The 18,451-nt window shown below is 37.9% G+C and overlaps 1 protein-coding gene across 1 annotated transcript in view; it reads right to left on the reverse strand.

Moving 5' to 3' along the window:
• The window catches only part of gap43 (growth associated protein 43), a 262,147-nt gene extending 254,368 nt beyond the window's left edge, over nucleotides 1–7,779 (reverse strand). Inside the window, exon 1 of the mRNA XM_043700771.1 lies at nucleotides 7,593–7,779. Coding sequence (XP_043556706.1) covers nucleotides 7,593–7,622 — 30 coding nt within the window. The 5' untranslated portion in view covers nucleotides 7,623–7,779. The remainder of the gene's footprint in view (nucleotides 1–7,592) is intronic.
• Between the last annotated feature and the right edge of the window lie 10,672 nt (nucleotides 7,780–18,451).

Below are 18,451 nucleotides of genomic sequence, written 5' to 3' on the forward strand. Positions count from 1 at the left end.
TTATCAACTCTGGCCCTACAACTCTCTACAATGAAGAATTCCACAGATTGACTATCATCTGAGAGAAAAAAATCTTCCACATCTGTTTTAACATGGTTGTCCCCTCACTCTGAGATTATGCCCCAGTCCTAGATTCTCCTTCATGGGCAACAAGCTCTTCTCCTAAGCTCCAATGAGGAAAGGCTCAACCTCTCCTTCTAAAGACAGTCCCTCCATACTCGGAATCAACCCAGTGACCCTTCTCTGGACTGTCTGCAAAGCCTTTGTATCTTTCTAATAGACTGTGCTAATCTAGAACTCAGTGTTAGCACTGCTGCCTCACAGTGCCAGGGATCCGGATTCGATTCCAGCCTCGGGCAACTGTCTGTGTGGAGTTTGCACATTGTCCCCATGTCAGCATGGGTTTCCTCCGCGTGCGCCGGCTTCCTCCCACAATCCAAAGATGTGCAGGTTAGATAAATTGGCTATACTAAATTGCCCATAGTGTTCAGGGGTGTGTAGATTAGGTGCAATAGTCAGGGGTAAATATAGGAGAGTAGGGTAGGGGAATGGGTCTGGATGGGTGACTCTTTGGAGGGTCGGTATGGACTTGTTGGGCTGAAGGGCCTGTTTCCACACTGTAGATATTCTGATTCTATGTACCCCCAAGCTACTGAGGCTACTATGGCAACCTTAGGCAAAGAACTGATGTTATTAACTTTGACTGATATTGTAAAAGTAACTAAATATTGATGTAGTCACCATAACACACTTAATATGATATCATCCAGAGTAATGCCTCTCCCACAGACTACATTAACTGTTGCAGTGGATGCAGCAATTAGATGTACATCACCAAGTATCATAATTATTTCACCTATTACTTAATGGTTATCTCACAATCTACAAATAAAGTTTGTTTCTTCACTGGGCAAATTCTCTTATTCAATTATATGCAATTACCTCTAGCTTCTAACAATTTTCTCTTTCCAAGTCTTGATAAAGTCAAAAGGCCCATTGGGAGTAGAGGTGGGGGAATGCACAGTACCTGAAGATGCATTGTCATGCACTCTTAATACAGTGATTTGGAGAGATTGGCATTGGGTAATGGAGATATTGTATTGATATGCCTCATCTCTTCATTTGCATTTGGGTTTGAGAGGCTTCATTGGCCGCATTTTGAGAGGATAACCTTTGTTCCTAAACTGCCAGATTGTCACCAAATTATTTGGGGCAAATAGAAGGGAAACTGAAGACAAATTGAAAGCATCATGTCAACTGCCAGGAAAGCTTGCGCAGAGCTGCATGTTGCACAGTAATTTCAGCACACCAACTGGTTACTCAGTGATTGAAAACTCTCCCTATTCATATGGATTCCAGACTCTTCCACTGAACTACAATGTTTTATGGCTTTAATCAAATGATGCCAGAATTGCAGGTTTCCTGCAGATGTGGGGCAATCACAGCTCACTGTCCAGGGGGATGAAGATAAATTTAGTAGTTTTGACACAGAGTGCATCGTAATTATGCTTTTATTTTGATGACTGGTCAATTTTAATGCTTACAATTGTTATCTGCAAGATGAGGGAACAACTGATGCTCATTATTGATCTCACCCATTACACATCCATTATGCTGAATTAATGGTGTAAGCTTGTTCATGTCAGATTGTTCTGAAAACGAACAGACCTTTCACATCCTCATGTTAAATAACACGAATAGTGATGCATCCAAAAAGTTATCTTACTCTTTTTTTTGCCAAATCTTAAAATTCCAAATACAGATCATAAGACAAATAAGGAAGTGCTCAAAATTCCAAATAGAGACCATAAAACAAATAAGGAGGAAGAATGTAAATTTAAAAATGTTGTCCAAAATAGAAAAAAAGTCAGTATTTTGGACATTTGATGAGTGCTGAAGAGTTATAGAGGTCTCTTCCAGAGGGCAACATGGAGAGCAGCCTATGGAGAATTTGAGCTGGACATAATTGGATTCAAGACACAGAGTGGTAGACAAGCTGCAGTGAATGTGTGAGGATAACACAACAGATAAATTTAGCAGATCATGACAGCTGATCACCTGGCAAGTGTAGTTACAGCCAGGACAGGATAGGAAGAGGATGGCAAAGAAAAGTGATGCTTATTCCATATTATTCTTGAATATTAATTATCTAATTGATGCATAAAAATGATTTTTTTTACTATACCCACTTGACGATAAAGGAGTTCAAATGTGTCCACAACACTTACCCAAGCTAAGACTGACAGGAGCTGATAGATTCACATTCTCACGGAGTCTCCTGAGTCAGTAGGATGAGTACTCATCCAAAACTGATGAAACACAATTCACTTATTGAACATAAATTAAAAATTCCTGTCAGGTTCTTGATTGTGGCCTACATGGGAAATGAAAGTGTCAACCAAGAAGCATATTGAGCTGGAAGAAGAATATTTTAATGAATTATTTATTTCACCTTCCTTTCAGGTCAGGCGAGCCATTGGACTGTTTGACGAGAATGTGCTGCGAATCTCCTACCCCATCCCCTTCTTAATGATTGGCAACCCATAGGATGACCTACAAGCAGTCCAGCCAACAGCCTCCTGCTGACAAACATATTGTGGGTTTATCTGGACTTCATGTCTGGAATTGAATTTAGTTGAGGGCCCGAAAGTTAATGACAATTCAGGAATTACTTCTGGAGCTGTGGGTGTGTTCCCAATTAATATTTCTGTTCACTTATTGAAAACTGGTCTCCAGTTAAAACTGAATCCAAATATTTTTTCTGCTACAGTTTCTTTTAATAATTTTCACCATAGTTATTTCCCATATTGCATATTACAAAGTTGCTTCACGTATCTACTTTTCACTAGCACAGTGTTAATGGATCATGAGATTCTCTACCATTTTCAACACCATTACCACTCATTGTTTAGCTGTGAGAGGATGTTCTGGCTGCAAAATAAGATGCGAGTGTCAAATGTTACCACAGTTTTCAGCCACTATGTTATGTTATGTGATGTTCAAGGTCCTGTAATGTTTTGTTCCTCTCCATCACCATTCTCGAAACACGGATTGAAGCAACAAGCGCAATGCATTTATTTCTTTCCCACTTAGAAATAAAAAATATTTAAGAAAATCAGTTACAGTCCAACATAAAAAAAAGTTTATATGATGCAGATTTGTTACAAGGAAGATACTTTCACCACCAAAAATAGAATGCAAACAGACAAAATGACTGAGGAGCTTCACTGTACTAACAGATGGAAGAAATTACGTACTCCTGGAACACTAATGAGCATTTCCTGATGAGAGCTGTTTGTTTTGCACATATTTATACATTGTCTACCTGCCCCAAATATTGCAATAGCTTCTTTCCCATTTTCTGCTAATTAGGTGTAAAACAGATTTGAAGCTCCTTGCAACTGGAAAAACATAAAAAGTACTACTGCTTTGACTGTCAGGACATACAACACAAGTAAATGAGAAAACAAATGCAGAGTTGGACAGAGTTGTGTTCAGTTGGCATAGACCTGTGGTAGGATCTGACACAACACTGTTCTAGTCACAAACTAAAAGTCACAAGATGCTAAGTGTTCATGAGGTACATTTGTGATATGATGCAGTGATTTGATGCTTCTTAAGTTTTTTTTAAAAATCATGGTCGCTCACAATGATGAGAAAACAATAACAATAGCTGTGGGATCTGCTGTGAAACAATATGCAATCTGCTTCTATTAAATATTGCAGGAATTGAATCTTTTGCACTAGGTATCAATAGCAAATCCTGAGGTAAAAAATAGTTTAGAAGCTTCAGGACAAACTAGTGCGATCCTGAATGCAGGGAAGTGCTGAAGTGCAGTTAAAATCTTCAAATCTATTTCATAAACCCTGATCTTAACTCAGCTAAAAATGATTCTAGTTAAATATTCAAACGTCACATTTATACATTTTTTCCAAATAAACCATGGAATAAATGTAATCTCATTCATCTTGTTCAATTAATATTTACATATCATTTGAAGCAACTTCTATTCAAAATTCCTCAAGGAGAACCAAGACGATTTATGAAATCAGAGAAAAACTGAAGGATGGAATTTCAAATAACCTATTTTTTGAACAGTATGAAAATACCAATCACTTAATGACAATTTTATTGATTGGATTTTCTAATTAATAGCATTCATATCAGAAAAATAACAGTAAATATCTAGTTATTTAGAAATACAGTTTCCCCATTAACATCATGTACCATCTTACAAAGCTTTACCACTGTCTTTGTCCTCCTAATAGTCTCTCTTTACACTGCCTGGGGGCCACACCTTACAACAGCAATATGCTTCCAGATCTCCAATAATGTACGTCTTGGCTGTCTGCCAGAAGGCACACAACCAACTTTGCTTGCCCTCCCACAGGGAGGCGTCTGCCCTCAACTGAGATGTGCCTTCCAATATAATTAGAAATCAGAGACATGGAATAGAGTTTATTGCAGTGATACCTTTTTCATTTCATGACTACATTTTTAGTAAAAGGTTGACTCTTGGTCATGACCACTCAATGATGGATGGTAGGGTATGTATAACTGTATATATTTAGCATAAGTTTCAATAGACACATAATTTGAGAAGAAACACTTTCCAAAAAGTAAACAATAATTATTGTTACAAATGCAAGAATACAATAGTTTTATTTATACAGGTAAAGTAACCAAAAGGAAATAAAATTGAAATAATTATCTCAAGATTGTCAAAATGTCTGACTCAGTCCAGGTCCAAGAGATACCAGAATGCCCACCGTTCAGCTGAATGGCAAAAGAATAAATAATGAGGCACAATTATTTCTGTCTGTCTATGGACCAAGGCTTCCTAGAAAGCTGCTAATTGGGACCAACATTGAGTTTATACCTTTACAAGTATTTAATTATCCCAATCCTGGTTGGACTTTAGTATTTGAATGCCTTTAGGTACAGATTCCAATGACAAATATTGTATCCATTCATCCTGACAAATTTAAAATACCATATAAGATAAACACTATGTGGAAGTGGAAATTAGAGGCTTCCATTTTTCATTAACATGGTATACACCCTACACTAAAAGAAAATCATAACTTTTTTTTTAAATAAGGAGTACTTGCATTTTGGTTTTGAACAAGAGCACTGACAAATAACACATTAGGTCTATTGTGTAACAAAAACTCATCACATAGCACAAAGGTTGACATCATCAGCATGATTCAGAAATGATGTAAATTCTCCAGAGGACTGGCAACCCACTTTCCTCAGATACAGAGAGCACTCCCTACATTTTCAGTCTTACAGGAATAACCATTACCCAGTAGTACAATTAAGATAGCCCAGAAGTCAGGATTTTATTGTTTAGTTGGGGCTCGCCTTTTGCAACACTGTAATAAGTAACAGTTAAACCTTTTTCTGCTTAATCAAGGCTTATTAGCTAGTTGTTAATAGATGACTGCAGATATTTGGAATAGTTAAAATTCACTAGTCATTACTTTATTTGGGTACTTTGAATTTTACTGCTCCCCACCCTAATATTTTCTTTACCTTTCCAAAAACCAAAACGGGTAATTTCCAGTACAAAATAAAGCTTTCCTGTGAAGATGGATTGGAAATGCTTAGTTCAGTTAAATGTTGGTTGGACATCTCAGCCACCTGAACTGAGTCCAGGCCAAACCATAAGGGATGAATTGAATTAGGAACTAATGAACATGCTGCTGTGCATTATTGATGATTAATAAATACTAGGATTAATTCAGGCATAAAGCAAAGACCAGTCACTCAGTGTACATTCTTTTATTACATCAATTTTTTTAAAACCAAGGAGTACGCTATAGTTAGAAAAATGTAATCATTTCAGATCATTTCTATTAATTGTCCTGTGTAGAATGTGGTGTTAATGCACAATCAAATGTTTATGCTTCTAATTTGAGGAGGAAGACCATTTACTGTTATATAGTATTATGCATTTTAAAAAAATATGTCATCCAGTTTAAATTTCCTTTTTATTAAAAAAAAACAGATTTTTTAGCTATTTTTAATTCAGGTTTTAAAAAATTAATGGAGGTCTGATGTTTGTCCAATAATATGTCTTTCAGAAAATCTGATTTCAAAAGATAGTAATGTTCAAATTTAGTGGGGAGGTGATGCATATACCTTAAACTACATTGACAGCCTCATAAATTCAATTTTATCTTATCCATCAGTTTAAAATAAATTGTACTATAACTCAATTAAACCATCATCGCTAAATTGATTAATGAAACTTCCATTGTGTATTCTAATAAATACACTTGGATTTTATAGTAAATTGAAAACAACATTTCTAATCTGTAAACTGACTGAATCAGAATATCCATGCCATTTAGATTGCAAGTTGATCTTTTCAGGAGTATCTCCCTTCAGTTTCAGGACAATTACTGTAAACAAGATACAATAATTGGTTGTCATATGTGGCCATTATATCCACCTAACCAATATCTAGATGGAGACATATAAGGTTGTTGCTCATGCTGGGCTGAGCCATTGAAATTCCCATTTATAAAGTTGGCATTGGTCACCTGCCCACCAGATGCATTTTTCAAAATCTTATTGCATTTTAAAATTAATATAAAAAGGACTATTGTCTCCTATGTCTAAAACACATTAAGGTTGAATATCTTTTCAAATATTAATATTCTTTGCAATATTCAATTTAGACTTTGTGTTTAAATTTAAAACCTTTTTCTTTTATACATTAACAACTGAAAACCACCCTATCTTCCAAAATGCATTCAGCACACAAAGGAGAGTTAGAAAAGACTCCACCACAAGGACCAGTGTTCTGTGTTAGCTAGCCTTGTACATTAGGTGCCACTCCCAAAGCTGTACCTCTGCAACCAAACCATTCGATTATCTCAAGCTGAAATTCCACTACAAGATTCGATTAATTAACTGATAAACAGGCCATATTTTTTTTAAAAGGCTATTCATTCCTATCAACACTCTAGCTCACTGTTGTAGTAACTGTTACTATAATTTTGTAAATGTGACCTTTGTGTATAACAATGTGAATGCTTAAGGCAAATTTGTTCTAATTCATAGTTGTTTCAACAAAAAAAAACTCAAACTAGATATTGCATTAAATCCCATAGATTTTGCATTATGCTTGTTGAATATCAAATGAAAAAGAATTCTCAAATGAAGCATTGGCTGAATCCAAATGCTTTGTAGAACCTGATGCTTTCAGGAATTTTAACTCTTTGCTCTAAAATAGATTCTTAAAATTCAGAGCCAAACATGAACTATAATAATCTTCCAATTCATTGTAGTCACTAAAAGATGAAATTGCATCTGGAGTATATTTTAATCAAATTTTAAAATATCATTAATATTCAAACATTATCTTGCAATACATATTTTATTCTTCAGCCTAGTAATGGCCAACGCCTCAGATTTTCATGCAGATCTCACATACCTTGCAGTCCCAAAATTACCTTTTTTAACAAAAATTCTTCATTTCAAGCATCTCTATTGCCCAAAGTATTTAAATTTCAACTTGTGAAAAGGCAGATCACTACAGAATGTTATTTCATAAATAGAAAAGACAAACATTTTGTACCTGCTTAGTTCTTCTAATGCAGCACAACATGATTCCTGTATCCCTTTTCTTTTCTTTCCCTTCCTATCTTTTCTTGCTCCTTTCTCACTCCTTCTCTCCCTGTCTCTCTCACTCCCTCTCTTGCTCACACAGGCACTGCCGACAGCTGCACAGTCAACTGCTGCTGATCAGCATACTCTCCTACCAGATTCCCCCCCTCCCTCCTTCCCCACCCATCCGTGCCACCACTCCCAGACAGCTCATTAAATATTAAGCGTCTCTTCCGTACCCTCAGTAGCCACTGTCTCAGTGTGCACGTTTCTGGAGTATTAACAATTTAAGTACTGAATTTCTTTCAATGTCTTGTAGAACACATTCAAATATCTTACCTGCTATTTATAAGGATATTCTGCACAGTCAGAATACCACATCAAAACAATAAATGATAATGCATTCAATGAGAATGTTTCTTTATTAATCATATATCCATAAGGTAAATGAAGTATTTCATTTTCAATATACCTTTTGATATGGTACCAAATGGTACCAGAGCATCTCATAATTAATGAAGTGATCTGCCACGCCCAAACTGTGATGCTGTATAAGGCTGTTTTGGCAAAATAAATTGATTTTACCCCTCATGAATAATGTAAGCTGCAGGGATTGGGGCATTTCTGAGCCCTCTGCTTCATGAATGCATCTTTTTGACCCAGCCACTGAACAACAGAAGATGATTGGATCCAGAAACGTCACCATAGGTTAACCCTTGCAATGCTGCAGGTTTTTAAACCTCCAACAAAGCAATCCATGCCAATGATCTTCAACAAAGAATAAAATAAGAATGCAACAGATATTTCTCAGTATCATTCCTTATAAAAAGGTCGCTCCACATTTTTATACAAATTGACTACAAAATAAAGCATTGCTGCTGTAGTGTTTCATGGTACAACAACTAAAAATCATAGCATTCACAAAATTGAATCTCTTGCATCCAGTCAATTAATCCAATTCCATGTTACAGTGAGGTCATAAAATTAAACAGTAACTTTTAATCTTTGGTTAAGGAGGAAGTTTTACAGCACTCCATTGCCTATATTGCATGTTTTCAACAAATTATTTTAAAGTCAATCTATCAGTTTATTAATTACTTTCTGATAGAAAACAATCATATTAAAACTGTAAACATAGAAGATTTAAAATTATGAGAATTGGCAACTGAAGTGATCATAATAATTTAGTTATAATGTTAAATGTTATAATCTAGATGTTAGAAATTGAATACCGAATAGAAATGCTTTATGATTCATGTAATATTACATAATTAGAATATTTTGTGAATGAAGTAATGATAATTTTATATTAATTAGCATGATTTGTACAAAAGGGAAATTCTGGGTTCTTGAAGTTTTTGGCAAATCACAATAAACAAGGGATAGGTCAAGATATGGGAAACTATAACATGAGACAGCATTGACCTCAAATGATCAGAGTAATCATTCTATATTTGAAATAGATCAATTTAAATATTACAAGTGGAATAATATCTTAAATAAAACAGTAAATCTTGAAGCAAGTAAATATACAGCTGTCCTGGATAAATTAGCAAGGTGTGCTGAAATTCATAGTATGTGAAAATTATGGAAGCCAAAAACAAAGAGTGCAGGATGGCAATGTGTTGCATATAGTAATACTGACCTGAAGCATGATCTTGCATCTTAATATATAACATTGTAGAAAAATAGTGCATAAATAAGGAAGAAGGTAATATTTGAGCTCTTGAGCTATGATTCATGACATACCTACACCATTGGAACCAAGGTGGTAATAATAAACTAACCTACCTTGCTCATTTCCAGTATTGGAATGTAGCCATGAGCAACTCCCACGCAGCTTGGTTTCCATTTTAATGCAGACATCCTCTGCACTCTCCAGGGAACCAAGCAGCATTGGGAAGAAACCATGTGTTCCCGGCAATCTTCCCTTTTTAAAGAGAACAGACATGATAAAAAGGAAGATGCTGCAATGTGCCACAACCTACTGAATACTCGCTATTAGCCTGAGAGAGAGAGAAAAACAGTTGAAAACCAAGGGATGGGAGATTGCTCTGATATTGTGATGTGACCATGTATGCATTCTAGAGATGATCAGAACAAGAAGGAGGCCTTGTTTCCAGCATGGGACAGGAGGCCCTTCTAGACAAAACCCATGTACAGTAGTGAGAGCAGCTGGCATAGGTCCTGAGTGCTCAGAATTTTATATCACAAACCTGGCAGCAATGTTTCAAAAAGTTTAACAATCTCACTCTGGTGATAAAGCTGAGTGAATTCATCTGATCCTCACATATGTCAGCCTCTACATCATACATCTCTCACACTGCTCGATGTTTCCCCATAACCCACACAACAGATATCTAAACCTCGAGATCCATATAACTGCATTCAACCATATATCTCTCTCTATTAAAGAAGAAGATGGCCTACAACAGGCAGATGAGGTGGATGATGAGTGGAGGACCATCAAGAATGCAGCCTTCCAGCATTCTCAAAAAGATCATCTTGAGAATTAAATGCATCTGATGAGACCATCCTGGATGATAGCAAGTAGCTGAATTATTCAACTCCTCACAGACTTCCTGAAAGATGCCATGACAAAGGAATGGGAAAGACAGACAGAATGATCATGCTTTACTCCTCAGCCCTCATCACTCTGCTCACCTTCTGTTTTTGTGCTTTCAGATGGTCAAGAATAGTTGAAGCTAAGACGCTTCTGCCTCATGATGGGAATGGAGTAGGAAGTGAGATTTGTAAGTTTAAGGTCTTATGTAAATTAAAATCCAATCCCGATAATAATTAAAGCTGAAAGGACTTTTGGAAATTAGGAACAAAACCCGAAATTGCTGGAAGGGCTCAGCATGGTTGGCAGTGTCTGTAGAGAGAAATCAGGATCATGGAACCCAAAATGTTAACTCTGATTTCTCTCCACAGTTGCTGTTAGACCTATTGAGCCTTTCAAATAATTGTTGTTTTTATTCCCAATTATAATTTGTTCATTTGAAACTTTAACCAATAAGGCAATAGGAAGGTATTGAGAGCAGTAACTCTGGACGCCAGTCGGTTTATAAATATTACCTGTTAAAGCAGGGCAGTGACTTGACATGTGCGTTATGGCCCTTGCTGCAGTTAGGGTGCAGGTCAACACTCAGTCTCTTGTATCTTTCAAATGCCTTAAGGACCTTCAACTTCTAACTGGAAGCAGGACAAATTCAAATCTCTCACAAGCCTTGCTCACTCAAAACTGTTGCATATTTGAATTTTTTGATTTAACTTATTTTTCTAATCAACCCATTCAGAGATGTTCTTACACCCCTCTGGTGCAGGTAGGGCTTGAGCCCAGGCCTCTTGGCCCATGGTAAGGGAAACTGCCATTGCACCACAAGAAGGTCCCAAAATGGTTGTTTTTTAAAATTATTTCCGAGCTACAACTCACATCATGAGCAATCATATCATTCCATTCTGATTGACCTAGGCTAAGTGAGACATATTGCACTTTGATGTAATGGGTGCAAGATCACTCTCTAATGAGCTTTTAAGAGTGATGAACATTGACAGATGTCACCTCCTACTGCCTCCTGAATGGTTCCTTAAGTTGTCAGTTATCCATGGGTCCATCCTCTTCATTGAACTTTGCTATTGTCATTTTATGAGCTTTTACTAAAAGAAAAGAATAGTTTGAAATGTTCTTTCCTTTTTATTAAAGAGAAAGGGAGGCATTTACAGTCAGGACCCCATGATTAATTTCCTTGAGTTCATTTCTCAAATCTCACTCATTTGGTGAGGTTCCCATTAAATCAGACACTTACCACTAACCAGTTGCTTTACTCTTAGCAACATCTTTTATCTAATTAGTTTTGTTGTTGCTGTGTTTGAATGCTTGGGAACAGTTTACATTACACTTTATACTCCAAAGGCAAAACTAATGCTTTTATTGAGTGATGTGTGTCTAGAGGACTCCGTGATGGAGAGTATGAAATGGTTGCACTATAAGGATCAGGTAAGGTTTGTGTTGTGAGGAAGATGGAAGGGTGAGGAAGTTGCTTGTATCTGAAGCAATGTCTTAGCCCAAATGATTTCTCTCCCTCCATTGAGTTGCATATGGTGTATGTTGTCTCAATACTTTGTTCTCCTCACATCCCCAAAATTTGCCTCTGGGTTACTGGAGGTCATGATTGACCTTCAATATTGTGAGGTTATGGAGAACACACTTGTTATCACAAATGTGGAGATCCTGTCAAGTGTTAACTGCAGAGATTCCCCCTTAACAATCTAAGCAAGGAAGTTTCTGCTTTAGAATCTCAATGACTTGCTATGTTGCATGTAGCTCCATGGTTCTCATTGCAGATGACCTCAGGTCATCTGCAAGGTCAGGAGTGACAAGCCATTGTGAAGGTATATTCCTTATCTCTAAGCAACCACCAAATCACATCTTATAGACCCCAAATTGCTGAAAATTGCTGAGTGCTGCAGGAAGAAAGCACTATAAAACTATCAGAGGGAGGCCAATTGTGTGGTCACATACCAATTTCATATCTATAGAATGGTACTCCTCGCGTTAACACTGCCTGTTGTTCTGGAGGCCCATAGAGTGATGTACGCGGTGGATGGTCCCTGCAGCATTTGGAAACCAGCTGACATTAAAGCCTGGTTTTGTCACCTCAGGTGGAAGAGAATGAATCCATCATCTATGAATCTGGGAAACGTCTCTGCTAGTGTCTGGATCCTTCTGTGGACGAAGAGGTGTAACATATTGCTAATGTCACCAGTTCTCACAGAAACAGAACTAGTTGTAGAGTCATAGAGTCATATAGCACAGAAATCGACCCTTCAGTCCAACTCATCCATGCCAAACAGACATCTATTCAAACCTACAGGGCACAGGTTTAAGGTGAGAGGGGAAAAATTTAAAAAGGACCTGAGGGGAAACTTTTTCACACAGAGGGAAGTGTGTGTATTGAACAAACCGCCGGACGAAGTAATGGAGGTGGGTAAAATTACAACATTCAAAAGGCATCTGGACAGATATGTGAATAGGAAGGATTTAGAGGGATATGGACCAAATGCTGGCAAATAGGACGAGGTCAGATTGGGATGTTCAGTCGGCGTGGATGAGTAAAGGGCAACAACAAAGAATAAAAAGGCATCAAGCTCATCACCGTCATTGGACAGACCAATCTCAATCCAGTTTGATGTTTTATGTCTTTGAGAAGGAGATGGCACAATGTGGTCGTTCTTACTGAAGAGATGTCCCTTGAGGCACTAATGTTTAGCTATTCCTGTATAGCCTGATCTTCTTTAAGACCCTTTTGTGATAGAGCCTTCAATTCAGAGCATAAGGCACTGCAATTACTGCTTCCATTTGTTTGGTAATGTTGTCTTCTTTTTCTAGTCAGCAGAAACCTTCAGATTCTTCCAGAAACTCATTACAGTTTTTCTACCAACATTTCCTAAACACAAAGAAGTCAAAACCACTTCAACCGCAACTTTTATGTGATCTTTTATATAGTTCCAGGCCAAGGCCTATCTGGTTCCTAACACATCTTGTTTCAGAAGTAAATAATCAAACTTTTTCTTACAAATTCCTTCATCAATTTTGATATTTTCAATTTACACCAGTGTCTTGACATCTGATCTCACTCTATAAATTTTTTTGTCATATATTAGGGTCAAAGATTTCATGTCAGCAAAATGAGGAATTATTGCTATTATTGAAACATAGAAAGTAGGAGCAGGAGGAGGCCAGTCAGTCCTCCAAGCCTGTTCAACCATTCAATGTGGTCATGGCTGATCATTTTACTCAGGACTCTGTTCCTGCTTTTGCCACATACTCTTTGATTTCTTTAGTTCGAAGAACTGTATAAAACTTCTTCTTGAAAACCTTCTATGTTTTTGCCTCAACCAATTCTGTGGTTGAGAATTCCACAGGCTCACCTCTCTCTGGTTGAAGAAATTTCTCCTCACCTCAGTCCTAATTGCCTACTTCATGTCCTTCAACTGTATTCCTTCGTTCTGGACCTTCTGGTCATCAGGGATATCCCTACTACATTTACCCCCGTCTAGTTCTGTTCAAATATTTTAGGTCTCTATGCAATCCTCCTTCATTCTTCTAAACTACAGTGACTACAAACTTAACTGATCCAGTTTTTCTTCATATGCCATTGGAAGAATCAATCTGGTAAACTCTTATTGTATTTCCTTTGTAACCAGAGCATCCTTCCACAGATAAGGAGATCAAAATTGCACACCTGCACACCATTACAATTGCTGCAAGACATCTTTGCTGCTGTACTCAAAGCCTCTCATTATGAAATCTAACATACGTTTACCTTCTTCACCACCTTTTACACCTGTATGTTATCTTAGTGACTGGTGCGCAAGGACACCCAAATATTGTTGGACATTTCCTTCTCCCAATCTGTTACTATTCAAGTAATAATCCACTGGTCTGTTTTTGCTCACAAAGTGGATAGCCTTACTTTTATCGACGTTATACTTCACCTGCCATGCAATTACCCTCTCGCTCAGCTTGTCCAAGGCATGCTGAAGCAACTTTATATCTTCCTTACAGTTCACCCTCCTACCCAGCTTTGTGTTATCGGCAAACTTGGAGATATTATATTTAGTTTTCTCATCTGAATTATATACAGAATGAATATCGAGGGTCTTAGTACGGATCCCCATGGTATCTCACTAGTCACTGACTGCAGCTCAGAAAAAAACTAATTTCTTCTTAGACCTTGTTTCCTGTCTGCCAGCCAGTTCTCAATCCATGTCAGTATGTTATCCTCAATCACATGTGCCTTGAATTTTACATGCTAATCTCTTATGTGGGACCTTATTGATCACCTTCTGAAAGTCTAAGGAAATCACATTCATTGCTTGCACCTAATCAACACTTACTAGTTATATCCTCAAGAAATTCCAATAGAATTGTCAAGCTTTGATTTCCTTTTTATGAATCCATGCTGACTCTGTCACAGTTTTCCAAGTGCTCTCCTACTAAGTCTTTTAGAATGGACTCTAACATTTCTCCCTCTGCCAATATCAGGCTGTCCAGTTTGTAATTCTCTGTTATTTTCTTGATGTACTTTTTAAAATCATTAGCTACCATCCAATCCCTGGGAACTGTTCCAGAGTCTATGGAATTTTGAAAAATATCCATCACTGATCCATTATTTGAATTGAGTTGAATTTATTGTCACATGTACCGGGGCACAATGAAAAGCTTTGTCTTGTGAGCAATACAGGCAGATCACAGAGTTTAGTAACATAGATAAGTAAATAATAGGTTAGCAGTGGCAAACAAAAACAGAGGTACAGGCGAATTCTAACAGTTTGTGACTCCAATCAGTATTCTGACAACAGTAGGGTAGAAACTGTTTCGAAACCGGCTGGTGCATGTGTTCAGGCTTCTGTACCTTCTCCCCGATGGTAGAGGTTGTAGAAAAACATTTCCAGGGTGGGATGGATCTTTGAGAATGCTGACGGCCTTTCCTTGACAGTGGGCCTGGCAGATGGATTCTATAGATGGGAGGTTGGCCTTTGTGATTGTCCGGGCCGAGTTCACCACTCTCTGTAACCGTCTCTGATCTTGAATGGTCCAGTTGCTATACCAAATAGTGATACGTCCAGAAAGAATGCTCTCGATGGCGCACCTATAAAAGTTGGCAAGGGTATTCACCATCATGCAAAATGTTCTCAGCTGCCTGAGGAAGATGAGATGTTGTTGGGCCATTGTAACCTGTGCGTCCAAATGAAGAGTCCAAGAAAACTTGTTGTCGCTGAACACTCCCAGGGGCTTGACACTCTCCACTTGTTCCACCTCTGTGCTGTTAATGTGTAAAGGGGCATGAATAACATCCCTCTGACAGTCAATAATGAGTTCCTTGGTTTTGCTGGCATTGAGAGCTGGGCTGTTCTCAATGCACCATCTTTCCGGGTCTTCCACCTCCCATCTGTAATCTGTTTCGTCACCATCTGAGATTCGACTGACTATGGTGGTGTCATCAGCGAGCTTGTAAATGGAATTTCTGGATCCACTTTCTTAAAGTACTCTGGGACATAAATTATCAGGCCTTGGATATTCTTAGCCTTTAATCGCTATCAATTTCCCAAACACCTTTTCCATACTAATACTGATTTCCTTCAGTTCTTCTGTCTCACTAGATTTGAGATTGAAGGTGTATAGATTCAAAGTATAACTTGGAACAAGTAAAAGAGTTGTCTGAGTAGAGGAAACAGCAGCAGATTTTTTTTTAAAGGAGTTGCATGAGACTAGTGGGATTTGCTGAATGGAATGCCCAAGCATGAGTTTTAGGATGAGCTACATCATATGAGCCACATTGCTGACATGAATGGAAAGTGATCAAATTCCCGAAGGCTACTGCCCTGAGGAGGGAGAACTGATTCTGCGGAGAATTTGGGAACATCGCAAAGAGATGGACTGAGTATGAAAGTGAGTTAAACAGTGAAAAATATAGTAATGCAATGAGTTGGCTTTTGCATTATGAAATATTTTCTTAGTTAGTTTCTCCAGCCATCCACCATAGCACAGACCCACACTTTTGTTCCACAACTGCAGCAACATTGCCAAGTCTGCACCAGCACTGAGATTAGGACTATGGAAGATGATGGTGTGTTCCTCCTTAAGCCCCTTCTCATATTCCACTTCTGCTCATTCTGCTAAGCAAATTGCAAATAGTGCCAGCATGTATCTCTTACCTCCCACCCTTTCTTCTTTCAGATACTTGTACTTCTCGTATAGAGCATGTTTTGGCAGTACAATTTGGCTATAAAACTGCTAAAGAATTAGAGAACAGCATTTTTGAGAATGCTTACCTCTGTTCAAAATAGTGCCATTCCAGCAGCAATCATTTTGTGTGTTTCATTCTGCACATGCACTGATGTCAGCGCCAAAGTCACCGTACCGTTCTGTGCACGTGCCATGTCAACTGCAGTCAGAGTATAGGAGAGGTACAGTATTGTACATTGAGCAGCTTCATCTCAAAAATTAAACTAATGAATATTCATTGTTGTCCCTCTGAGACAAGAATATCCTATATAATTCCGGTATAGGCCCTGTATAATTTCTGTACAGCTGCATTTCTCTTATACATACCATTTGCCTTTCTAATTTGTTCTTGTACCTACGTATCACACAATCTACTCCTAGATTATCTCTTTCTTTTGCAAAAATGGAGGGACATAGTGACAACAATGTTTGTAAGACGTATCCTGGTGATAAAGTTGCAGGTGATGAATGCAAAAGAGAGGTCATAACATCAGAAAAGAGGCAACGCTGAAAAGATTGAAGGGGCATATTTTTTCTGACCTTATTGTTGATGTTTTGGAAGATGTTTTTACACAGCATTTCAACCCAAACAAAAATGGATTTCAAGAATCTCCTCATCTGGATAATGTGCCAAGCCATCCTGCCACCTTTGAGAGCTTTCTGAAAGCATCAAAGTGCTATTTCTACCTCTAAACAAAACCACCCATGGATCAGGGTGCAGTATCAGCTTTTTAACACTTATCATTTAAGGTGCATATTCAAGAGGCTGATGGGGATAATAAGGATGGTGTTTTTCAATTTTGGAAGAGCTTTAACATCAAGAATGCTATTGACATTATTGTGGATGCTTGATGTGATGTCAGTAAGGACTGCCTGCATGCAGTTTGGCTGTAGCTTCTCCCAGATTTTTTCAAGTTTTTAAAAGATGTGAACTGTCAGAGGAGCTCCCAAAAATCAAAGAGCTCTTATAAAACAAGTTGGCTTTGGAGAAGTGGAAAGTGAGGATACTGAAGTGCTGCTTGAGTCCCAGTGTGAAGAGGGCCTGTTTCCACACTGTAAAGTAATCTAATCTAAATCTAAACCTCTTTACAGCTGATCTACATGAGCTTGTCGCTGAAGAGGAAGTGAAAGCTGGAGATGAAAAAGACAAAGTCCAGGACACAGCATCAACAGAGCTTTCCACTACTCTTTTGTCTTCTATCCTGAGGGAACCTGAGAGGCAGTTGTAGCTCGTGGAAGACAATGACTACAACGCAAAATGCAACAGGGTAGCAGTTCGTTCAATAAGATATCATCTGGCACTCTATGAACAGCTTCTTCAAGATGAAGAAAAAGGGCAAAGCAATGAAAACTGGATGTCTATTTTAAACCAAACCCCACGATACAGTCAGAAGACAATCAACCCAAGCCATCCACTTCTGCAACCATAACTGTACTTGAATCTGGTGATGATGATGATGATGGCCCTCTGTTCCTGCATTAACAATACTTTTTCAATGTAATCTGTTAAATTTACTTTTGTTTTGTTAATAAATATGATTTAAATCTTCATTCAGACTGTACTATACTTTATGTTAGACTTTTGAGTGATTTTTGAGCGATCGTGATTGATATCTTTTGCTGGTCTGCCCCAATTCCACTTTTACCATAGGCCCCATTATTTCTATTAAGTGATTTTCTATTAAGCGAGGTTTCACTGGAACACAACTACGGCGTTATAGGAGAACTACCTAATCTCAAGAACTTCAGCCAAGAGGAAGCAGGGAATTGATGATTATCAAACTACATCTCTCAACCTGACATTTGCAGCATCAGCTCTGAAATACATGCTGTGAATGCTTCAGGGGATAGTATAAAGGCTGCATGTGGCACATGGCCGGGAAAAGATAGCATGGGTACTGTTCATTGGAGGACAAGAGCATGCACAAATTCTGCTGCAGAGGATACAGATGGGAAGTTCAATAGAGTGTATTATGAATATGTAATTTATTGTTTCATAATTTATAGGAATAGAGCTTGCAGTTTTGAGGTTGAAA

This window comes from Chiloscyllium plagiosum, chromosome 12 (assembly GCF_004010195.1).
Source record: "Chiloscyllium plagiosum isolate BGI_BamShark_2017 chromosome 12, ASM401019v2, whole genome shotgun sequence".
Classification (NCBI taxonomy): domain Eukaryota; kingdom Metazoa; phylum Chordata; class Chondrichthyes; order Orectolobiformes; family Hemiscylliidae; genus Chiloscyllium; species Chiloscyllium plagiosum.